The 17,093-nt window shown below is 37.5% G+C and overlaps 1 protein-coding gene across 9 annotated transcripts in view; it reads right to left on the bottom strand.

The window, feature by feature from the left end:
• The window catches only part of LOC116165662 (rho GTPase-activating protein 190), a 33,142-nt gene extending 19,891 nt beyond the window's left edge, over window positions 1-13,251 (bottom strand). For 3 of the 9 annotated variants that reach the window (XM_031480285.1, XM_031480289.1, XM_031480288.1), the window contains exons 1-12: window positions 12,939-13,250; window positions 12,564-12,796; window positions 12,370-12,517; window positions 10,693-11,310; window positions 10,499-10,643; window positions 10,234-10,446; window positions 4,356-4,367; window positions 3,952-4,138; window positions 3,787-3,902; window positions 3,585-3,737; window positions 3,420-3,534; window positions 3,048-3,373 (exon numbers count right to left, since the gene is read on the bottom strand). In XM_031480285.1, the coding sequence (XP_031336145.1) occupies window positions 3,048-3,373; window positions 3,420-3,534; window positions 3,585-3,737; window positions 3,787-3,902; window positions 3,952-4,138; window positions 4,356-4,367; window positions 10,234-10,446; window positions 10,499-10,643; window positions 10,693-11,310; window positions 12,370-12,517; window positions 12,564-12,743 (2,213 nt within the window). In that variant the 5' untranslated portion in view covers window positions 12,744-12,796; window positions 12,939-13,250. Of the gene's footprint in view, window positions 1-3,047; window positions 3,374-3,419; window positions 3,535-3,584; window positions 3,738-3,786; window positions 3,903-3,951; window positions 4,139-4,355; window positions 4,368-10,233; window positions 10,447-10,498; window positions 10,644-10,692; window positions 11,311-12,369; window positions 12,518-12,563; window positions 12,797-12,938 lie in introns of all 9 variants that reach the window. The other 6 variants (XM_031480283.1, XM_031480284.1, XM_031480290.1 and 3 more) reach the window with 4 other exon arrangements.
• Window positions 13,252-17,093: the final 3,842 nt, after the last annotated feature.

Genomic DNA, 17,093 nt, shown 5'->3' on the forward strand with positions numbered 1-17,093 from the left:
GAGAATTGTTACTTGATGATCACGTGCCTCGAGTTTCAGTTAGTTTTGGCGGGAATTTTGAGTTTGAGTTGCACAGTCGTTACTCGGCTGGACTTGGGTTATTACAGTATTAAACATTTTTGATTAAGTGCTCCATTGTATAATTTTAACAGTAGCAAAGAAAACCTTTCTTTGCTCATTTTAATTTTAGCATTAAACATATTAAACATGCCAACAGCTGCGGTTACGCATGCGCAAAAGTAAATTTCTTAGCTGCTTATAAAAGCAAATTGAACATCTTTGTCAAAAATTGGTACATTGATGAGAGACTTCGATTAATAAAAGGCGAAGCAATGCATGAGAAGTAAATACACCAAAAGAAAGGTGCTGGGTCTACTACTGTGCGGAAAAGTTAGATTTTGAAGTAAATCGTTTTTCAAATTTCAGAGTTCAGAAAGTGGAAATCAATGGTATAAACAGATTGTAAGTACGTGAAAAATGGGAGTATGTACTTTGAAATTTCGAAAGAGTGACTTCTATAATGTACATTTATATCGCAAGACGCTAGTGGCGGTATTTATCGCACATACAGTTCAGTGATCTTCACGAACGCGACGAGCAGGGAACAGGTGGCGCTGTCCTCCAACAATGTTATGCTTCTTATAGTGTTATTAGCGCATTAGTTATGAACTGAATTTTGCATGAAATTCAATATGGGCATAGCTTTAGCCATATATTACGCAACGGCAAAAGTTGAGTCGAATCGATTCAAAATTCACAGTGCCCTTTTCGCATCTCGACCATTTATAAACTGAATTGCAAACTTTGTATTTAAATGAAATTTGATACATAGGCGCTTGAAATAAAGGAAAATCTAACGCCAGTTTCAAAATCTGATTTTGCGCATGCGCAGTGCCAACTTTTTTTATCTATGGAAGCGTTTAATTGAAATTTGATACATAAGCGCTTGGAATAAAGGAAAATCTAACGCCAGTTTCAAAATTTGGTTTTGTGCATGCGCAGTGCCAACTTTTTTTTATCTATGGAAGCATTTAAATTGATACATAGACGCTTAAAATAAAGGAAAATCTAATGCCAGTTTCAAAATTTGGTTTTGCGCGTGCGCAGTGCCAACTTTCTTATTTAAGAAAGCATTGAAATGAAATTCTTCTTATAAACGGAAATTGAAGTAGCACGTTAAAAATGGATTGCACATATGCAACACTTTCTTTAATATTTGTGGCGGGTATTTTACGATTTTAACAGAAGTTGCATCTTACAAATGGAAAATGAATGCAATTGGAAATGCGCTTTTTGTAAATCGTTTACGATTACTTTTTAGCGCATTTCCACAAAAATAAAAAAAAATGCGTTATTGTGGCCACTTTATCCGTCCGTCCGTCCGCTCGTTTTGCGACACTACTAGTTCTTTATATTAAGAACTATTGTTCTACTTTTTTCGCTATTTGGTTCGTTATGGTGTCGAGTCTTGTACCAAGGAAGGAATTTTTTCTGTACCGCTTACCGCTTTTTTACATGTTCCATAATTTTACACTTTTGCCGTTTATTAACGATCCTAGAGATCGTTTATAATTTTGCATTGCTATCTGTCGTCTGCCTGTTGGTCTGTCCGTCTATTCCTTTGTCTGTCTGTCCATCTATCTGTCCGTGTGAACGATAACTTTGTTTAGAAATGTTCGATCGGTTTTACATCTCCGTTAGTTATGAACTGAATTGCATGAAATTCAATATGGGCATAGCTTTAGCCATATAATACGCAATGCCCAAAGTTGAATCGAATCGATTCAAAATTCACAGTGCCCTTTTCGCATCTCGACCATTTATAAACCGAATTGCAAACTTTTTTACTTATAAAAGTACTTGAATGAAATTTGATACATAGGCACTTGGAATAAAGGAAAATCAACCGTCAATTTCAAAATTTAGTTTTGCACATGCGCAGTGCCAACTTTTTTATTTAAGGAAGAATTTAAACGAACTTTGATACATAGGCACTTGGGATAAAGGAAAATCAAACGCAAGTTTCAAAATTTTATTTTGCGCATGCGCAGTGCCAACTTTTTTTATCTATGGAAGCATTTAAGTGAAATTTGATACTTAGGCGCTTGGAACAAAGGAAAATCTAACATTAGTTTCAAAATGTAGGTTTGCGCATGCGCTTTCCAACTTTCTTATTTAGAAAAGCATTAAAATGAAATTCTTCTCATAAACTGAAATTGAAGTAGCACGTCAAAAATGGATTGCCCATGTGCAACGCTATCTTTCATATTTGTGGCCGTATTTTTACGATATTAACAGAAGTTGCATCTTACAAATAGGAAATGAATGCAAGTGGAAATGCGCTTTTTGTAAATCACTTACGATTACTTTTTTAACTTGTTATTCAATGCTAGTACTGAGGTCTACAATGGATGGACGGAATTCAGGCATGTATCAGCTAAAAATGCAAAGAGACGATTTTTTTATTCTTGTTTTCTTCTAAGCTTGGATTTATCACGCGTTTTGTAAGTTTATTTATTCGTACCCTAACCAAGAATGTGAAGAAATCCAAGCCGCATAAAACTAAGACAAACGCTTCTTTATTATCACTGCCATTTGAGAGATACACATATACAATTTCCAATATGACGACGTATTTATAATGTAACTAGCAGATCAGAGGCACCTCTAAAAAGCATTATGCGGATCACTCTGTAATTGGGCACAAGCCTGTTGAGGGCCCAGAACAAGAGGGATAATAAATAAATACAATAAAATAAAAATCAGGTGAACTTCGTACCATCTATACTTAATGTCCCGTTCCCGCATGTGTCACTCTGGTATGGAACATAACCTTGGTTTCTGCTCTAACGATTTTACTAAATCAGTTCTAATCTGATTGTCACAGAGAAAAGTGGAAATAGTGTAGTATATTTCATGGCTTCTAGGATGGCACCCAGGAGCATTCAGAAAAATCAAAATGCCTCCAAAAGGATTGAAAAAATAGTGTAACACAGTAAAATAGAAATCGGTTGTTATTTCTTCACTGAAAAAAGGTTGTAACTCACCTATCAGCTAAGCTCTGTCCCTCTTCACGTAACTTCAGTACTTCCTTCTCGTCGATAAAAGAATCTTGTAAAAACATTAATACAATTGGCAAGCCTTGAAATGGCAACTTGTCCTCCTGTTCCAAATTAGACAGAAGTGTTTTCTCTAAACTCTCACGAATATACTCAAACGATTCTGCGTTCGAATATACACAAAAAGCACCATGCGGAAGAAAGTCGCTAGTCCTAAACGAATTGTGAGGTAAACTAACATCACCCGATATTATTCGATAATCCAAACTATAATAATGGCAATCTATTTCGTATTCATCATCGTCGCATTGTGCCTGAAATGTACACGTTAAACAAGATTTCTAAGAGATTCACGATTACCCTAATCTTTGCCGCTAAATCCTCAGATAAATTATTTATACCAAGAATCACGATGTTGAGCTGATTATTGTCTGAATTAAACAACCATTGAGTACTGCGATTCCACGACGAAGGTCTGAAATAGCTCTTATAGATAGACATTAACAGTAAACTCCATATTATTACCTGTGTACTTTAGAGGAAAGTATTCGGGTAATAAGAGCATCCATGCAATTTGGAAATGCAGGACAATGCTCCCTTATGGGGCAATGTACAAAACCTAAATGTTGAAAAAGCATTAATTTTCTATCTTGGTCCAACCTATCTAACAATTTATATCTAGAAAAGACACCTTTTAGTAAATCGCACAACCTTGCTACATAAATACCTAAAGTCATCTTGTAATACATCCGTTATCTCCTTAACATCTTCTTGCGTAATTGTACCCGTTGGCGTAATACTCTTAAAATGATAAAACAGATCCGCGTGCTCAAGCAGCAACTCCTACAAAAAGAAATGCTTTAATATAGATAGCAGCTTAGAAAAATCTTACCTGAAAGTTGTGCTTGGCATTTTCTATAAGTTCCCGCTGGTGGCTATCATAAATCTGTTGGCATTCGTGTTCGGATAAAGCCTCAAAACATTCTCGGCCCATAAACAACACCCTAACTTCGGACAGATGCTTACCGGGCGTCACATAACCTGTATCTTCTAAAAGCTGCTTGAATTGTTTTTTCAATCTAAAAGGTAAGCAAAATATAACATTTCTCTTTGTGTACTGAAATACTTCATTGGTTAAAAAAGATATGTTTGAGGAACTAAACGCCACATAACGAAGTCACCACCTTTAGTAACGACCCAAGATTTTTGACATCCTGACATGTCCTAGAGGTGGCGTTTAGTCTCCACATCACAATTATTTGCCTTTGGCACATAGACGAAATGATCTTTACATACCTCTTTGGCATCCTGAGTGCAATAAAAAAAGTACAATGTATTAATAACATTCTGTTTTAATATAACAAAAACAATAATAATCAAAGAATGATAAAAGTGAGATGATGCTACTCTCATGTGTCGATTGAAAGAAAGTTGAAAAAGTACGGTACAGTACAATAACCCCCGACCAAAATCCCCAAGGGCAAAAAACCCCTCTCCAGGTACCCCAGGAGAAATAACCCCCCTATGGTATTTTCTACAGTTGATAATTTACACTCCAATGAGGATCCTTTTCTAATGCAAACTCATACAACATTCTTACTGAATTCACAAGGAGCGCGACACCCAGCAGTGTTGGACCTTACGTTATTTGAAAGTTTAGGGTATTTTTTTAAATTTTAACATTGGAAATGTTTATGTTCGTATATGGATACAAAGTTAAGAGTGTTCAAGGGTAAAAGAAAATGGTGTCAACTGACCATTGAACCGTCCTCGGCCGTGATTGGTAGGTTAAGGACTCAGTTTGTCCATGATTTTGTACTTTCTGTCCGTCCGTGCGTACGTCTGTGTACATGATCAACTCGCGCATGGTATCGAATTTTTCCATTCTTTTTTCAGTAAATAGGTAGACAATGGTCAAGCCTCTAACTTATTACATTTTGATTGATATTCGTGAATTGGACTTTATGTCCGTCAATCTGTGTACATGATAACTCGCGAAGGGTTTTGAATTCTCCAATTCTGTTTTCATTAATGGGAAGACAATGGTCAAGGGACTAACTGATTAAATTTTGATCATTTGACCTTTCTGTCCGTCCGTCTATGTTTGTCTATATTGCTTTGAAACAGTTTATTGTTCTTTTATACTACCTATTGAAATACAATAATTGTCCGACGGTTATTCATTGAGTCCGAGGGATTACTGTCCAGTGGTTATCTGGGAACTATTGCCTCCCGGGGATTCATGTGTGGGGTTTAATTTATATCACAGTGAGTCTGAGACAAGTAAGAATCTAATTTACCCTTCCCTAAACAAAAAGGTCAAAGAACAAGTGGAAAATTGTCCACCATCGTTTGTTCTCTTGGGAGATGATCTCGAGGAAAAAACAAAATTGGCCGAGTTTAGAAATCGTCAGCAAAGACCTGAAAATGGTTAGACCTACTAATTTGCCTGCCACTCACAATAAATCATCGAAATGGTGGAGGGGAGGGAGTAACCAGCAATGGGCCCCCCTTCAGGTCAAGAATTTAAACTCGCAACGCCCGGTCCGTCAAGGGGGCCAGACAAAACCATACACGGGAGCAGATTGGACAAAAAAGAGCCAGCTCATCACAAACAACAGAGAGATAGTAAGATAGGAAGAGGGTACTCACAAAGGGCGATTGAGACGTCTGCAAGAAATATATCCATTGGTAATGTCAAGACAAAAGCTATTTCGATTACAAAAAAATGCGCTTTATCTGCACAAGAGTTATCCACAATTTATACTTGTTAGCGCATTTTTGCAAATTTATTTGTAAAAGGTAGCTTTTAATCTCACTTTGGCTGGCTGGCTGGTTGGCTGGCTGGCTGCAAATGTGGGCGCGTAGAAGAACTCTTGTAGAAAGGCAAGGGGCCGTGAAATTTGTCAACCTTAGGGACATGGCTACATGATGTGGGGTTGGCGACATCTGGGCGTCATCCTCGTAGTATACTAACGTGAAGGTTTTTCAGTTTTTTCCTATCTTCTACTACAGTTTTGGTCCGATTCTTTTCAAATTGGTGTCGTCGGAAAGATGTTGTAAACGCGCACAACTCCTGCGTGGCGGAATTTTGTTTATTGTCCTAGGGGCGAAATTAACGACCTTTTGCGAGGCGCGCGCGCATCTTCGAGAAGTAGTCAACTTCGGGCGCCTTTTACCTTCCGTTGCGAAATCACGCGGTTTAACGTTTCGTAAATCTCGAATCGCTGTCTCTCTTTCTCGTGTCGCCAATAGAAGCGAATTGCGGGTGGGTGAACGGGACGTCGGAAGTGGCTACCGTCAAAGGGAATGTGGTAGCCTCCGACACGATTTTAACTTTAAAAGCGAATTGCGGGTGCACGCGGAAAGTGGGAAGCGGTTAGTGAATGTAGTAGCCTTCGACAAGATCTGTGATTGATGGTTGAGTCGAAAGTGGCTAATAGAATACTGATCTGGCACACAAAAATGCGCTGAAGTCCCTTCGATCTCACACGAGGACTTAGATCTAAGGAAGAGTGTTCCTTTTGAACTAATAATTTACACTGATTTATTTATTTATTTATTTATTATCCCTCTCTTGTTCTGGGCCCTCAACAGGCTTGCGCCCAATTACAGAGTGACCCGCATAATGCTTTTTTAGAAGTGCCTCTGCAGAAGGTCTTAAGTTGTTCTATACTACTCCGGTATTTACCTTACGAATTAGGAAAACTGCAGGAAAACCTAATTCGGAGTAGCCGGCAGAATGCTCGAAACTGGTCTAAGATAATTTCCAGTCTTTGGAGTACCAGAAAGTGATCTGTTTGCTTCAGTAACCTACAGTGTAGTAAATGTGTTTCTTGGTTTCGGCACCTGGGGCCAGAGGCAGTAGATGCCTTTACTTTAAATTGGTTGTCGCATTTCTTTTATGCCTTCCCTCCTTTTTCTCTAGTACTTAGAGTACTGCAAAAGGACAAGGGGATTCTCGTAGCCCCCTTTTTGGCAAGCTCAGCCCTTGTACCCACTTCTTGTGAAATTGACTGTAGGTTACCTCTCTTTTTAGGACCTAGGCGTAATCTTTTGCTCTGCCCTTTCAACGGACAGCACCCCCCCTTATCAGCACACCTTACCCTAGTAGTTACAAAGTTATCAAAGAGGCCTTCCAACAAAAAGGACTACCGGACAATGCTTTAGACACAATGTCTAGTTCTTTAGCTGATCCCACAGTTAAACAGATTAGTGTTCTAAAACTTTGGTGAGAATTATGCGAGGGACAAAAGTTTTCTCCATACGAAGCAAAAGTAATAAAAATAATACCATTCTTACAAAACCTGCTGGAAACCGCAGGAAACAGATACGGATCCTTCAACTCCCACAGAGCAGCTTTAACCTTAATCACTTCAGTTATAGGTTCAGATCCTAACTTCAAAAGGTTTTTGAAGGGGATCTCTAGAATTAGACCGCAAAGATATGACGCTACATGGGACCCCCAACAGATGCTCAAGTTTTTGGGAAGTATCCCTGATGACACAGGCCTAAGAATTCAGACCATCTCGTTGAGCAATATCAAGCTCCTAGATTCGGGCGTAAAATCCTAATTCCATACCAAATAAAAACCACCCGACCTAGACGTTTGAATTTGCCCTTATTTGAGGAAAATCCAAGACTGTGTGTATCAAGCTTAATTAGGTATTACTTAACCCTGACTGACCCTATAAGACCCAAGGGATGTGACAACTTGTTTTTGACCTATAAAAAACCACATAGGCAAGCGAAAAATTGCTAAAGCGGGTAAAGGCAACACTTAGAGAAGCGGGAGTGGATATGACTCTGTTGACCTGGACCGAATATTCGTCCTCGTTCGCTCCTTTTTACAACAGACCCCTTGCAGCTCCAGACGACTTTATGAATGCCATGTTTAAACCTTAATTAGTTATTAAGTTTTCTGTCCATACTAAACACATATTAGCATTATGTCTGGTTTTACACTATGGCGCGTTCGTACCTCCAGATGCAGTATGGTGCTTATGGACATACAGTACATGCTTGCCAAACGTGACAATGACAAGGAGATTATGTTTTGTTTTAATACTTCAATTTAAACATATGTCAATTTGACATCAATGCGGTTAGAAACAAGGATAGTATTATAGAAGAATGACGCAAACTAGTAAGAGAGGCAATTAGTCCATAAGACCCCATACAGCATCTGGAGGTGCGAACGCGCTATAGTTGTACTTTAATTGAATATGTAATGGAAAGGTGCACATAAGAATTCATTTTTACCTTTTATAATATTTATACTTTTTTGGGTATCATCCAATATAGCTGTTTTACGACGTCTATTTTTTAAACATCTACAGAGGGTTACAAAATGATATATTAGAAATCAATAACCATAAAAATAATTTTATTAATTTTTTTTCAACAGTTTTAGGTGGCTCTCTCCCTGCATCTTATTCTCAGACTGCTGTACCAGCCTAAGATCCACCCATACAGATTTAGAGAATATCCATACCTAAACCATTGAATAAGCACCTTAAAGAAGTATAACTACATAGGAAAAACTGAAATTGTTGTAAGGTGTGTTGCATACACTGCAAAGTGGTTAATTACCACAAATATTGAAGGATATTTAGCCTCGGGCGGTAAATAATGACTATTTTAAACAGGGAAACCAGTTATACTTAGGGGCCCTTTGTTTTCCTTGTTTATCAGAGTTGAACAGTGTTGTCATATTTTTCTTTGTTATATCGAAAAGTAGCTTTATTTTATTTTATGTTTTTGCACCGAGTATTTCGGTACCTAGTCCGTTTTATTGAAGCGAATGTAATTATAGATTTTTCATCCCCTTGAAAAAGAGGTGGTTTTTTTCAGAAATCGTGAAATCTCGGAAACTGATCAACTTTACAGGCCCTAAATTGTCTCCTTTTTTATCATAAAACAAGATATGTTTTCTCCAAATTTCAAACCCCTATGACTTTTTTTCGCAAAAATAATAAAAAACTAAAAAAACAGCTTTTCTGTTTATTTTTAGGAAAATTGGAGGTTATGTGAAAATAGTGTAGATACAAAAGTCGTTGATTTTTTTATTCTCTATAACTTTTATATTGAACATTTTAGCCTAAAATTAGTAGTTTTGCCACAAATTGCAAAACACCACTTTCCACCCCTTTCAACCCCCGGGATTTCATCCGCGGAAAAATTCAGCTGTTTTAATTAGTTTTCCCTAATTTCTAATCATTTCACCTGCATGAAAAACCCGGTTTGAACCAGTAACTAATTTTTTTTGTAAAAAAATGTTATATAGCCTCGACCATTGAATATAAGGTGCTGATTCGATGGTTATACTTCTTTAAGGTGCTTATTCAATGGTACCACCCTACCTAATTAGTAATTACTTATAATGAAAGTCCGCATTCTAACATTAAATCTGAAATTAATTACTGAGATCATTAATGTGCCTAAAATTGCCAGATCCTTATATGGGGCTAGGTAAAGTTTGATTGTTTATTATGTAAAGATAATGGTCCTTTTTCTTCTTCTTGTTTTCTTATTAGATTAAACTACATTTTTTACTTTATTTATTGTTCCTTATGATCTTACATTTCAGATTGATCCTCCCTTACATAATGTTGTTATTGGCATTGAATAAAAGCTTATTCAATATTTTAATCTAGTTTATTCAAACTCAAAGCGCTTGCCAAAAAATCTGGCAACGTCGGAATTTTAAAGAAGTAAAGAAATCTGCAAAGTCGGTAACTAGCTTAAAATTTGTGGTTCACTTTCCCCCACAACAGAGGGACGACAGAATCCTGGGCAGATTTTCTTATTTCATCAGTTAACACGGGCGTTATATTTCTTTAAGATGCTTATTCAATGCCTAAACCCAGATTCTGACCTGCAACTTCCTTGCTTGTAAAAACCAAATCTACGATTAAACTACACAAAGCAGGATTTATAATCTTTGTCCCTATAAACGTAGACGGACGCGTTGATGCACTTTCTAATTAGAAGGCAAACCCTTGCTTTATGGTGTGAACTAGAGTGCGAAATTCAATTCGTGCATTAAAAAACTGTCACTTGTAGTAGGCAGTAGGCATGCAAGTTTTGTAAGATGTCAATGAAGTAGTGGACAAAAACTTGCCCACTCAAAATACAGGCAGAAACAATAATCTCTACATTCGATTATACTCACTCTAATCTTTTTTGCTCTTGCTGAAGAACATTGACGTGATTTTTATAAACCGTCTCCGCGTCGCTAGTATCCAATACATCATAAGGAATTCGCGTGTCGTCAACATCGGATCCTAGTTCGCATTCGGTCCACGACATGTCTTCTGGGCATTCGTAGAAATACTGAGAAAAATCTGGGTGTGTCTTCAGGTACTGTTGAATTGATGGCCAATCACTAAAATTATATAAATAACTATTTGTATTAAAAGCGAGCGGTGGGAGCCTACCTTTCTGTAAGCGTACTTATATCTGGGACTAGTTCGTGTAATATATCTGGTAACATTTCCATATAGTGAGCGATCCGTTTGTTTAACTGTTCGTCTTTTAACTTTTTTATATGCCTTCTAAATAGTCGTTGTGTTCCATCCAATCCTGTAAAAAAAGTGTCAAAAGTGTCGCAAATTTTAATGAAAGTACGTACCAAACAGCTGAACAAAATAGATCCACTCTTTGTGAGAGTTAAGCTTTTTAACAGTTTGTGACCAAAGCGCTCTACAGTCAGTAACGTGTAACCTTATCAGCCTTAAAAATGCTTCACTAGCTGCGTCCATCATTTCCTTTTGAGCTCTAGCGGCCTCCGAATAGGATACAATTTTTGCTCTCACTTTGCTACGGTCTATCATCTGAGCGAGCAAAATGAATGCGAGATCAACGTTAACGTTATCGTGCGCCGAAGTTTCAATGATGGGAACGGTACCTTTATACTCTTTCCTTTGTAATAATTTCTCCGCTTCTTTAACGTACAGTTCGTTCGCATCGTCGTTCTTCGTCGTGACGAAAACAATAGGTTTCTTAGTTTTAACTAAATTATTTAATATGACCGCTACGAAATCTACTTGCTTGTCTAAAGACCGACTTGGCACAATGCTTACATCGAAAACACATATAAAACCGTCTATGTTTAATTTCCCATCGGGTAAAACTTTCTGCTCGTATTCCTTTTCTATACCTAATTGATTTTTGCAAATGTACATTAACTTTTCGGCAGATGTGATTTTCGTAGCTGCACATCTTTTTACATATGGCTCCATTTTTCCACCTAGAAAAAAAGAGGGCTCTGTATAAATTTCGATTCAATCTTCAATTTAATTAGGTTAAGTTAAGAATTAATAAAATGCCTCCCATTCTCCATATACAATCTACTCGCTCATTATCCTACATTGTTGTGTAAACGACGCCATGCAGACGTTTGATTTGGTTTCACCACCTACGGTAATGTTGAGTCATCCTGTACATTTAATTGCAATTAGATTAAACGCAAATCCGATTTTATTATTTAAATTCGAAGTCAATTTTATTTTGTATCAGAATGTTGTAAATTTTCGAATAATCGCTATGTTAATTTTGTTTATTTTATTGTAAAATTAAAAGATTTAAGTTTATTGTTACTGTAAGCAATATCTCTAATGGTTGCGTAAGCTAATTAATTTCAAGATAAGCACGTGTTATCGCCAAAGTAAGCAGAGGTTAATCCTTTCAGTATTTTGTTAAGAAAGAAGGATGCTTGATATTGGAACATGACGTAGATTTTCATGTAGATTTCTAAAATGCAATAAAATACAGGGTGTTCTGTTTAAAATAAGAAAGTTGATATCCACACCAGCTAAAACCGGAGTGATAATGTTTTCTTTTGATAGAGCCCGAATAACAATGTTCGTATGCGAATTTTCAGATTAAAATTATCAATGAACGTCGGAATATTTTTAGGTAAAGGTTTGCGTGAAACAGCCTATATACGATGTATATAGCATACATAGTTATTGTTATAGCACCAAGGGTGATACTCTCACAATCATTGACTCACCCTGTACATTCCCTTCAGATTGGGCACACAAAACACTTACAATTGTATTAGAGCGACACATGAATCCTAATGATTAACAGGTTGCCCAAGCATGCAACATGCCCACTTTTTGATTGACGCGAATTGTTTTCTACGTATAGTCATGCTGTGTCAAAAATAAAGGCAAAATAAAATTAAAATAAAATGACACAGTAGAATCACAAATATGAGGCAGAGATCTAATGCATATTGTAAAAATGTGAACGAGACATAACAATGTATGGTAAAATGGGCCCAACGTTACACATAACTTACCTTTAAACGGTTGAAAAGATGCGTCATCTATAAATTCAGTCTGTTCGATAACACTAAATTGATAATCCACCCCTTCTTCGGACGTCTTAATAACTTCGCCCCAGTACAAAAAATGATCATTATTAACAACACGTCCACTAAAGTCCGTCTGAAAATTGGTCAATTACGTTACGACAACGCGACTAACGACTTACCTGACTTAACACCGAAATATGATCGACGTTATAGTCATCGGCTAAAGATCTCATAAAACGGTTACACAGGCACGATTTACCGACCCCCGCGTGTCCCTTATCCTTTTCCATTCCAGACAGGCCAACAATGGATATGTTAATGGCACGTACGGTTTCCGTCTTCCGTGCCATGGTAAGCATACTTGTTATGAATTAAGATCTGCCTGAATAAACAAGCGTATGATGATAAACTCCTGAAAAATATCGGTTACTTTACAACATGCATTCCAGTTAGCTGGCAGAATTTATGTAGGTACCTAGACAGGTAGATAAATTAAAGGGCAAGTATGACAGAATAAACCCACAACAGCTTTACACTTATCAATTTAGACGTACCTTTATATTAAACATTTTCCCATTCCGCGGTACACGGTCATCATTTCTAGTTATTAATGAAGTTGAAAAAAATAACAAGTTACAAGCGTATCACCAATGACATACACCCATAAGGGCATTACTCTCCCAATAAGGGTTTGTATACATCCATCACTTCGTTAATTGCTAAATTCACTTTCGCGGAAGATGATTGTTTTTAATATACGAATAACAAGCAACGAAAGCACAATTAAAATTTAGAATACAGCCGACCACCCACCGTCTTAGATGGTCGCCATTACTGAATTTTTGGGGTGTGGGGGAACCGAAAACCGAACACAGCACAGTTCAGCTTCAGCGAGCGAGTTCGGCGCTCAATAGGCATCGGGAAGTTTATTACAGCTTGTAACCTTTTTAAACGCTATTATTTATGAAGAAAAGTCATTTATTTATATGTATAAATAAACCAAATTTCATGCATTTGCTACAGACCCTCGCCTATCTGTCCAACATTAATGCCTTTAATTATACTGTCTACAGTTGGGATATCGTAAATTATAAGAAAAAACAACCCTTTCATAATTGTTTCGGGTTTAATATTGCTATATTTTAAAAGAAACGCGGGCTAAAGCCCAACATCCACCCAGTGCCGGATTAAGGTACAGTCGGCACGAGCGGCTGCCTGCGACACAAAACCTTGAGTGCATGTAACCCGTAACATTGTATATTCCCGTAAGAAATTCAACGAAGCGGGTGAATATAGGACACAATATAATGGGTACTTCCGTATCTTTCTTGCTTCTGTCCATGAAACTCCTTCCGTCTCCAATAATTGTGTCCTTACTTCATTTTTTCCTGGTCTTCTTTTGCTCTTTGTATCTTTGCTTGTTTTACTGGTCCGTTTAATTCCGTTGTGCCTACTACTCCTAGCTCTTCCCTTACAGTGTCATTTCGTATCCTGTGGATTCTATTGATTCCCTCCCGTCATTGTGAGTATTTCATGTCACTTGCTCTCTGTTGCGTTTGTAATATTCGACTTTCGTCTCTATATTGTAGGGATGCTTCTAGAGTATTCTGGAGGAGATCATCAAGTCGATAAAAGGTTAGTCACCAGCGCTAAGGAATGAAAGCATTGTTTTTGTGAAATGATATATACCTTCCAGATTTTTCGCGAAGGTTTATTATGTGCTATACAGCCAAATTGACTTGTACTTTTGTCTTAATCTTAACATCGAAGCCGGTGTCAAATAGTGAAATCTGCGCTCGTTGTAAAGTGTTATCATGTGAATACTTACACCATATGCTTCACTCAACGCTTACAAGTTGATTAGTTTTTATGGTTCAGTGGTAGAGCACTGGGCTATAAATCCGGAGGTCGGGTTGAGGTGAATTTTTCATCTGTGGCAGAGATGGGAATTACCTTAGACCAGTTTCGGGCATTCTGCCGGCTACTCCGAATTAGGTTTTCCTGCAGTTTTCCTAATTCGTAAGGTAAATACCGGAGTAGTATAGAACAACTTAAGATCTTCTGCAGAGGCACCTCTAAAAAGCATTATATGCGGGTCACTTTGTAATTGGGCGCAAGCCTGTTAAGGGCCTAGAACGAGAGAGGGATAATAAATAAATAAAAAATAAGTAAAATAATTTTATATAAGTAAATAAATTTCGTAATTCAATTTACGTTACAATATGTTAGTATTGGAATAAAAATTATCTTATGAATTGTCATTTTAGTTTTTGTAACGGTAGCTCTAAGTTTGAATTTAGATTTTTTCGAAATTTCGTTGTGAAGATTTAAAGATTAACGCAGTTTAGGCAGGTACAGGACAATAACCCCCGACCAAAATCCCCTGGGAGACAACCCCCTGTAGCATTTTCTACAGTTGGATCATTCACCACTCCCATGTGGATACTTTTCTTAAACAACTCATACCCAAATTCTTAAGGAAGCGTGACAGTGACACTCGGCATTGTTGGACACCAGGTTATTTTCCTTAATTTTCCTGGAGTGCATACTAGCACAGATTTAAATATACCTACAAATCTGTGATACTAGGTATACTATAAGTTGTTCAGAGGCGGGGGGTTATACTGTCCACTGTCCAGGGGTTATTTTATTGTCACCCAGGGGTTCATGTGCGGGAGGGATTTTTGACCGGGGGTAATATTCCCGGGGCCGTTTTTGTCCTACGAATTCTATAGGGTGTCAAAATTTAGAGGGCTGATTTTGCAGTGAATTATATGTAAAGAACACAAGTGTCGAGACAAAAGGAATGAAAAAGTTGTGTAGTTATGAAAGGGTGGCGAAAAAGACAAAGAATAAATCGACCGTTTTATCGCCTAAAATATACTTTTCCGGCTTCCGCACCCACCTCTGGATGTCTGTGCCACAATTAATGTGCTTCATAGTTTAAATATATGTATCATTTGTAAGTGCTGCTCTCTTCCGCCGCGCGATATTTACACTTGAAGCGTTGACCGGATGCGTACCTATAGAATCCCCTCTACTCTTCCAAAATAAAGACAGTTCTCAAAATCCATCATCTAACACTACTAACCTTACTCATTGCTACTGCCTATGAAACAGCACAATACAAACACTGAAACAATACTCCTTGCCCTTCACTCATCGCTATATTTCACCGCCCACTTTACCATATTGAAAATGAATAGTTGACAACATCGTCTGCACCAGCTGGAAAATCGCAATGGAATATCTAATAGCCATATTACCACCCCCTCCATTTCAGGTACAGCACATATGACCACTTCCGTCCTGTTACAAAATGGAAACCAGTTCTGGAGCTCTTAGCTACACCAGGATGAAAATCCACGCCCCATTGACGATTCTCGCCCAAACACATAGCTGACCTCTATTTAGCTGATGCGGGTTACATTTGGGATCAGGACATTCCCGGTCCCCTTGAGAGCTAATCGTTTACACCGTTAAACAGATGAAGCTCGTCTCACGGACTTGACAACATTAACAGACGCATACTAATAAGACACCTCTCCTAGCAAATTCATTCAACCGATGCCTTCCAGTTACCCCCTTTTCAACCCGCTGGAAAATCATATTATCTTCGATAGCGGTGCTGTTGAGATTCAGGAAAACGGAAAAGACTAAAAGACATAATGGGTTGAATGTGCGAAGAAACATTCAGTGGCGCCTAAAAGACTCCTGCACAAGCTTTACACCTCCTTCACAAAATCTCTTCAAGCAGAATAGATATTTACACAGAGTTGTTGGGCATGGATGAATATCAAGACTTGTTGAGTACCATGTCAGTATTTCACCTTGGCAATTTTCTTCGAACCTGAAATTACCAATATAGTCCAGGGAATAGAGGGTTTTAACTTGCAAAATGAGAAGTAGTTCCAATTTCTTTTGCATGTCATAGACAGTCATCTGGTGATTAAGAATCTAAGTTTTCGACCTCCCACCCCTTGTGCTTCCCCCGTACCATCCTTAAAACCAAAGAAATTTGGTTGGTTTTTTAGTTTTTCAATCATATCTTTTTATAGGTTCATTTTACCAAAAAATATTGTTATCAGAAATTGTAGACCATAAAATTCTACACAACTTTGATATACACTACTTTTTTTCTGAAATGTTTATTAAAAAAGATATTGAGCTTGAGAGTTGGTTATATTTTTAAGAATTCTGAAATTTCTGTGTAGATGTTTTAACCAAATTTCATACTTTATCTTTATAATTAAGAGTTTTATGAGAAAATATCTTGAATTTATCGTGGTATAAATCCCTCTACCCTGCACCCTTACCAAAGGGGATGCATAATAATGAAACTTGCAACCCTTGCTAGTGAGGATATTTGAATCACTGTGAGATTATAGCGCTTTCTAATATACTTTTGAAATTAAAAAATTGTCTCACTTCAGTTCAGTTTAACCCCCCCCCTCCCCCCCGGCGGAAGGAATATATATTTAAACGCTCTTGTGAAGTTAGTCAGAGAGTACAACGCTTATTACATATATTTTCTATTCCTCTTTAAATATCTATTCCTACCGCGGTTGGGAGGGGGGGATGGAGGCTGAAGCTGAACTGAAGTGAGATAATTTTTTGTTTCAAACGTATATTAGAAAGCCCTACAATCTCACAGTGATTCAAATATCCCCACTAGCAAGGGTTGAAAGTTGAATTATTATGCATCCCCT

This window comes from Photinus pyralis, unplaced genomic scaffold (genome assembly GCF_008802855.1).
Source record: "Photinus pyralis isolate 1611_PpyrPB1 unplaced genomic scaffold, Ppyr1.3 Ppyr1.4_LG3a, whole genome shotgun sequence".
In the NCBI taxonomy this organism is placed as follows: Eukaryota; Metazoa; Arthropoda; class Insecta; order Coleoptera; family Lampyridae; genus Photinus; species Photinus pyralis.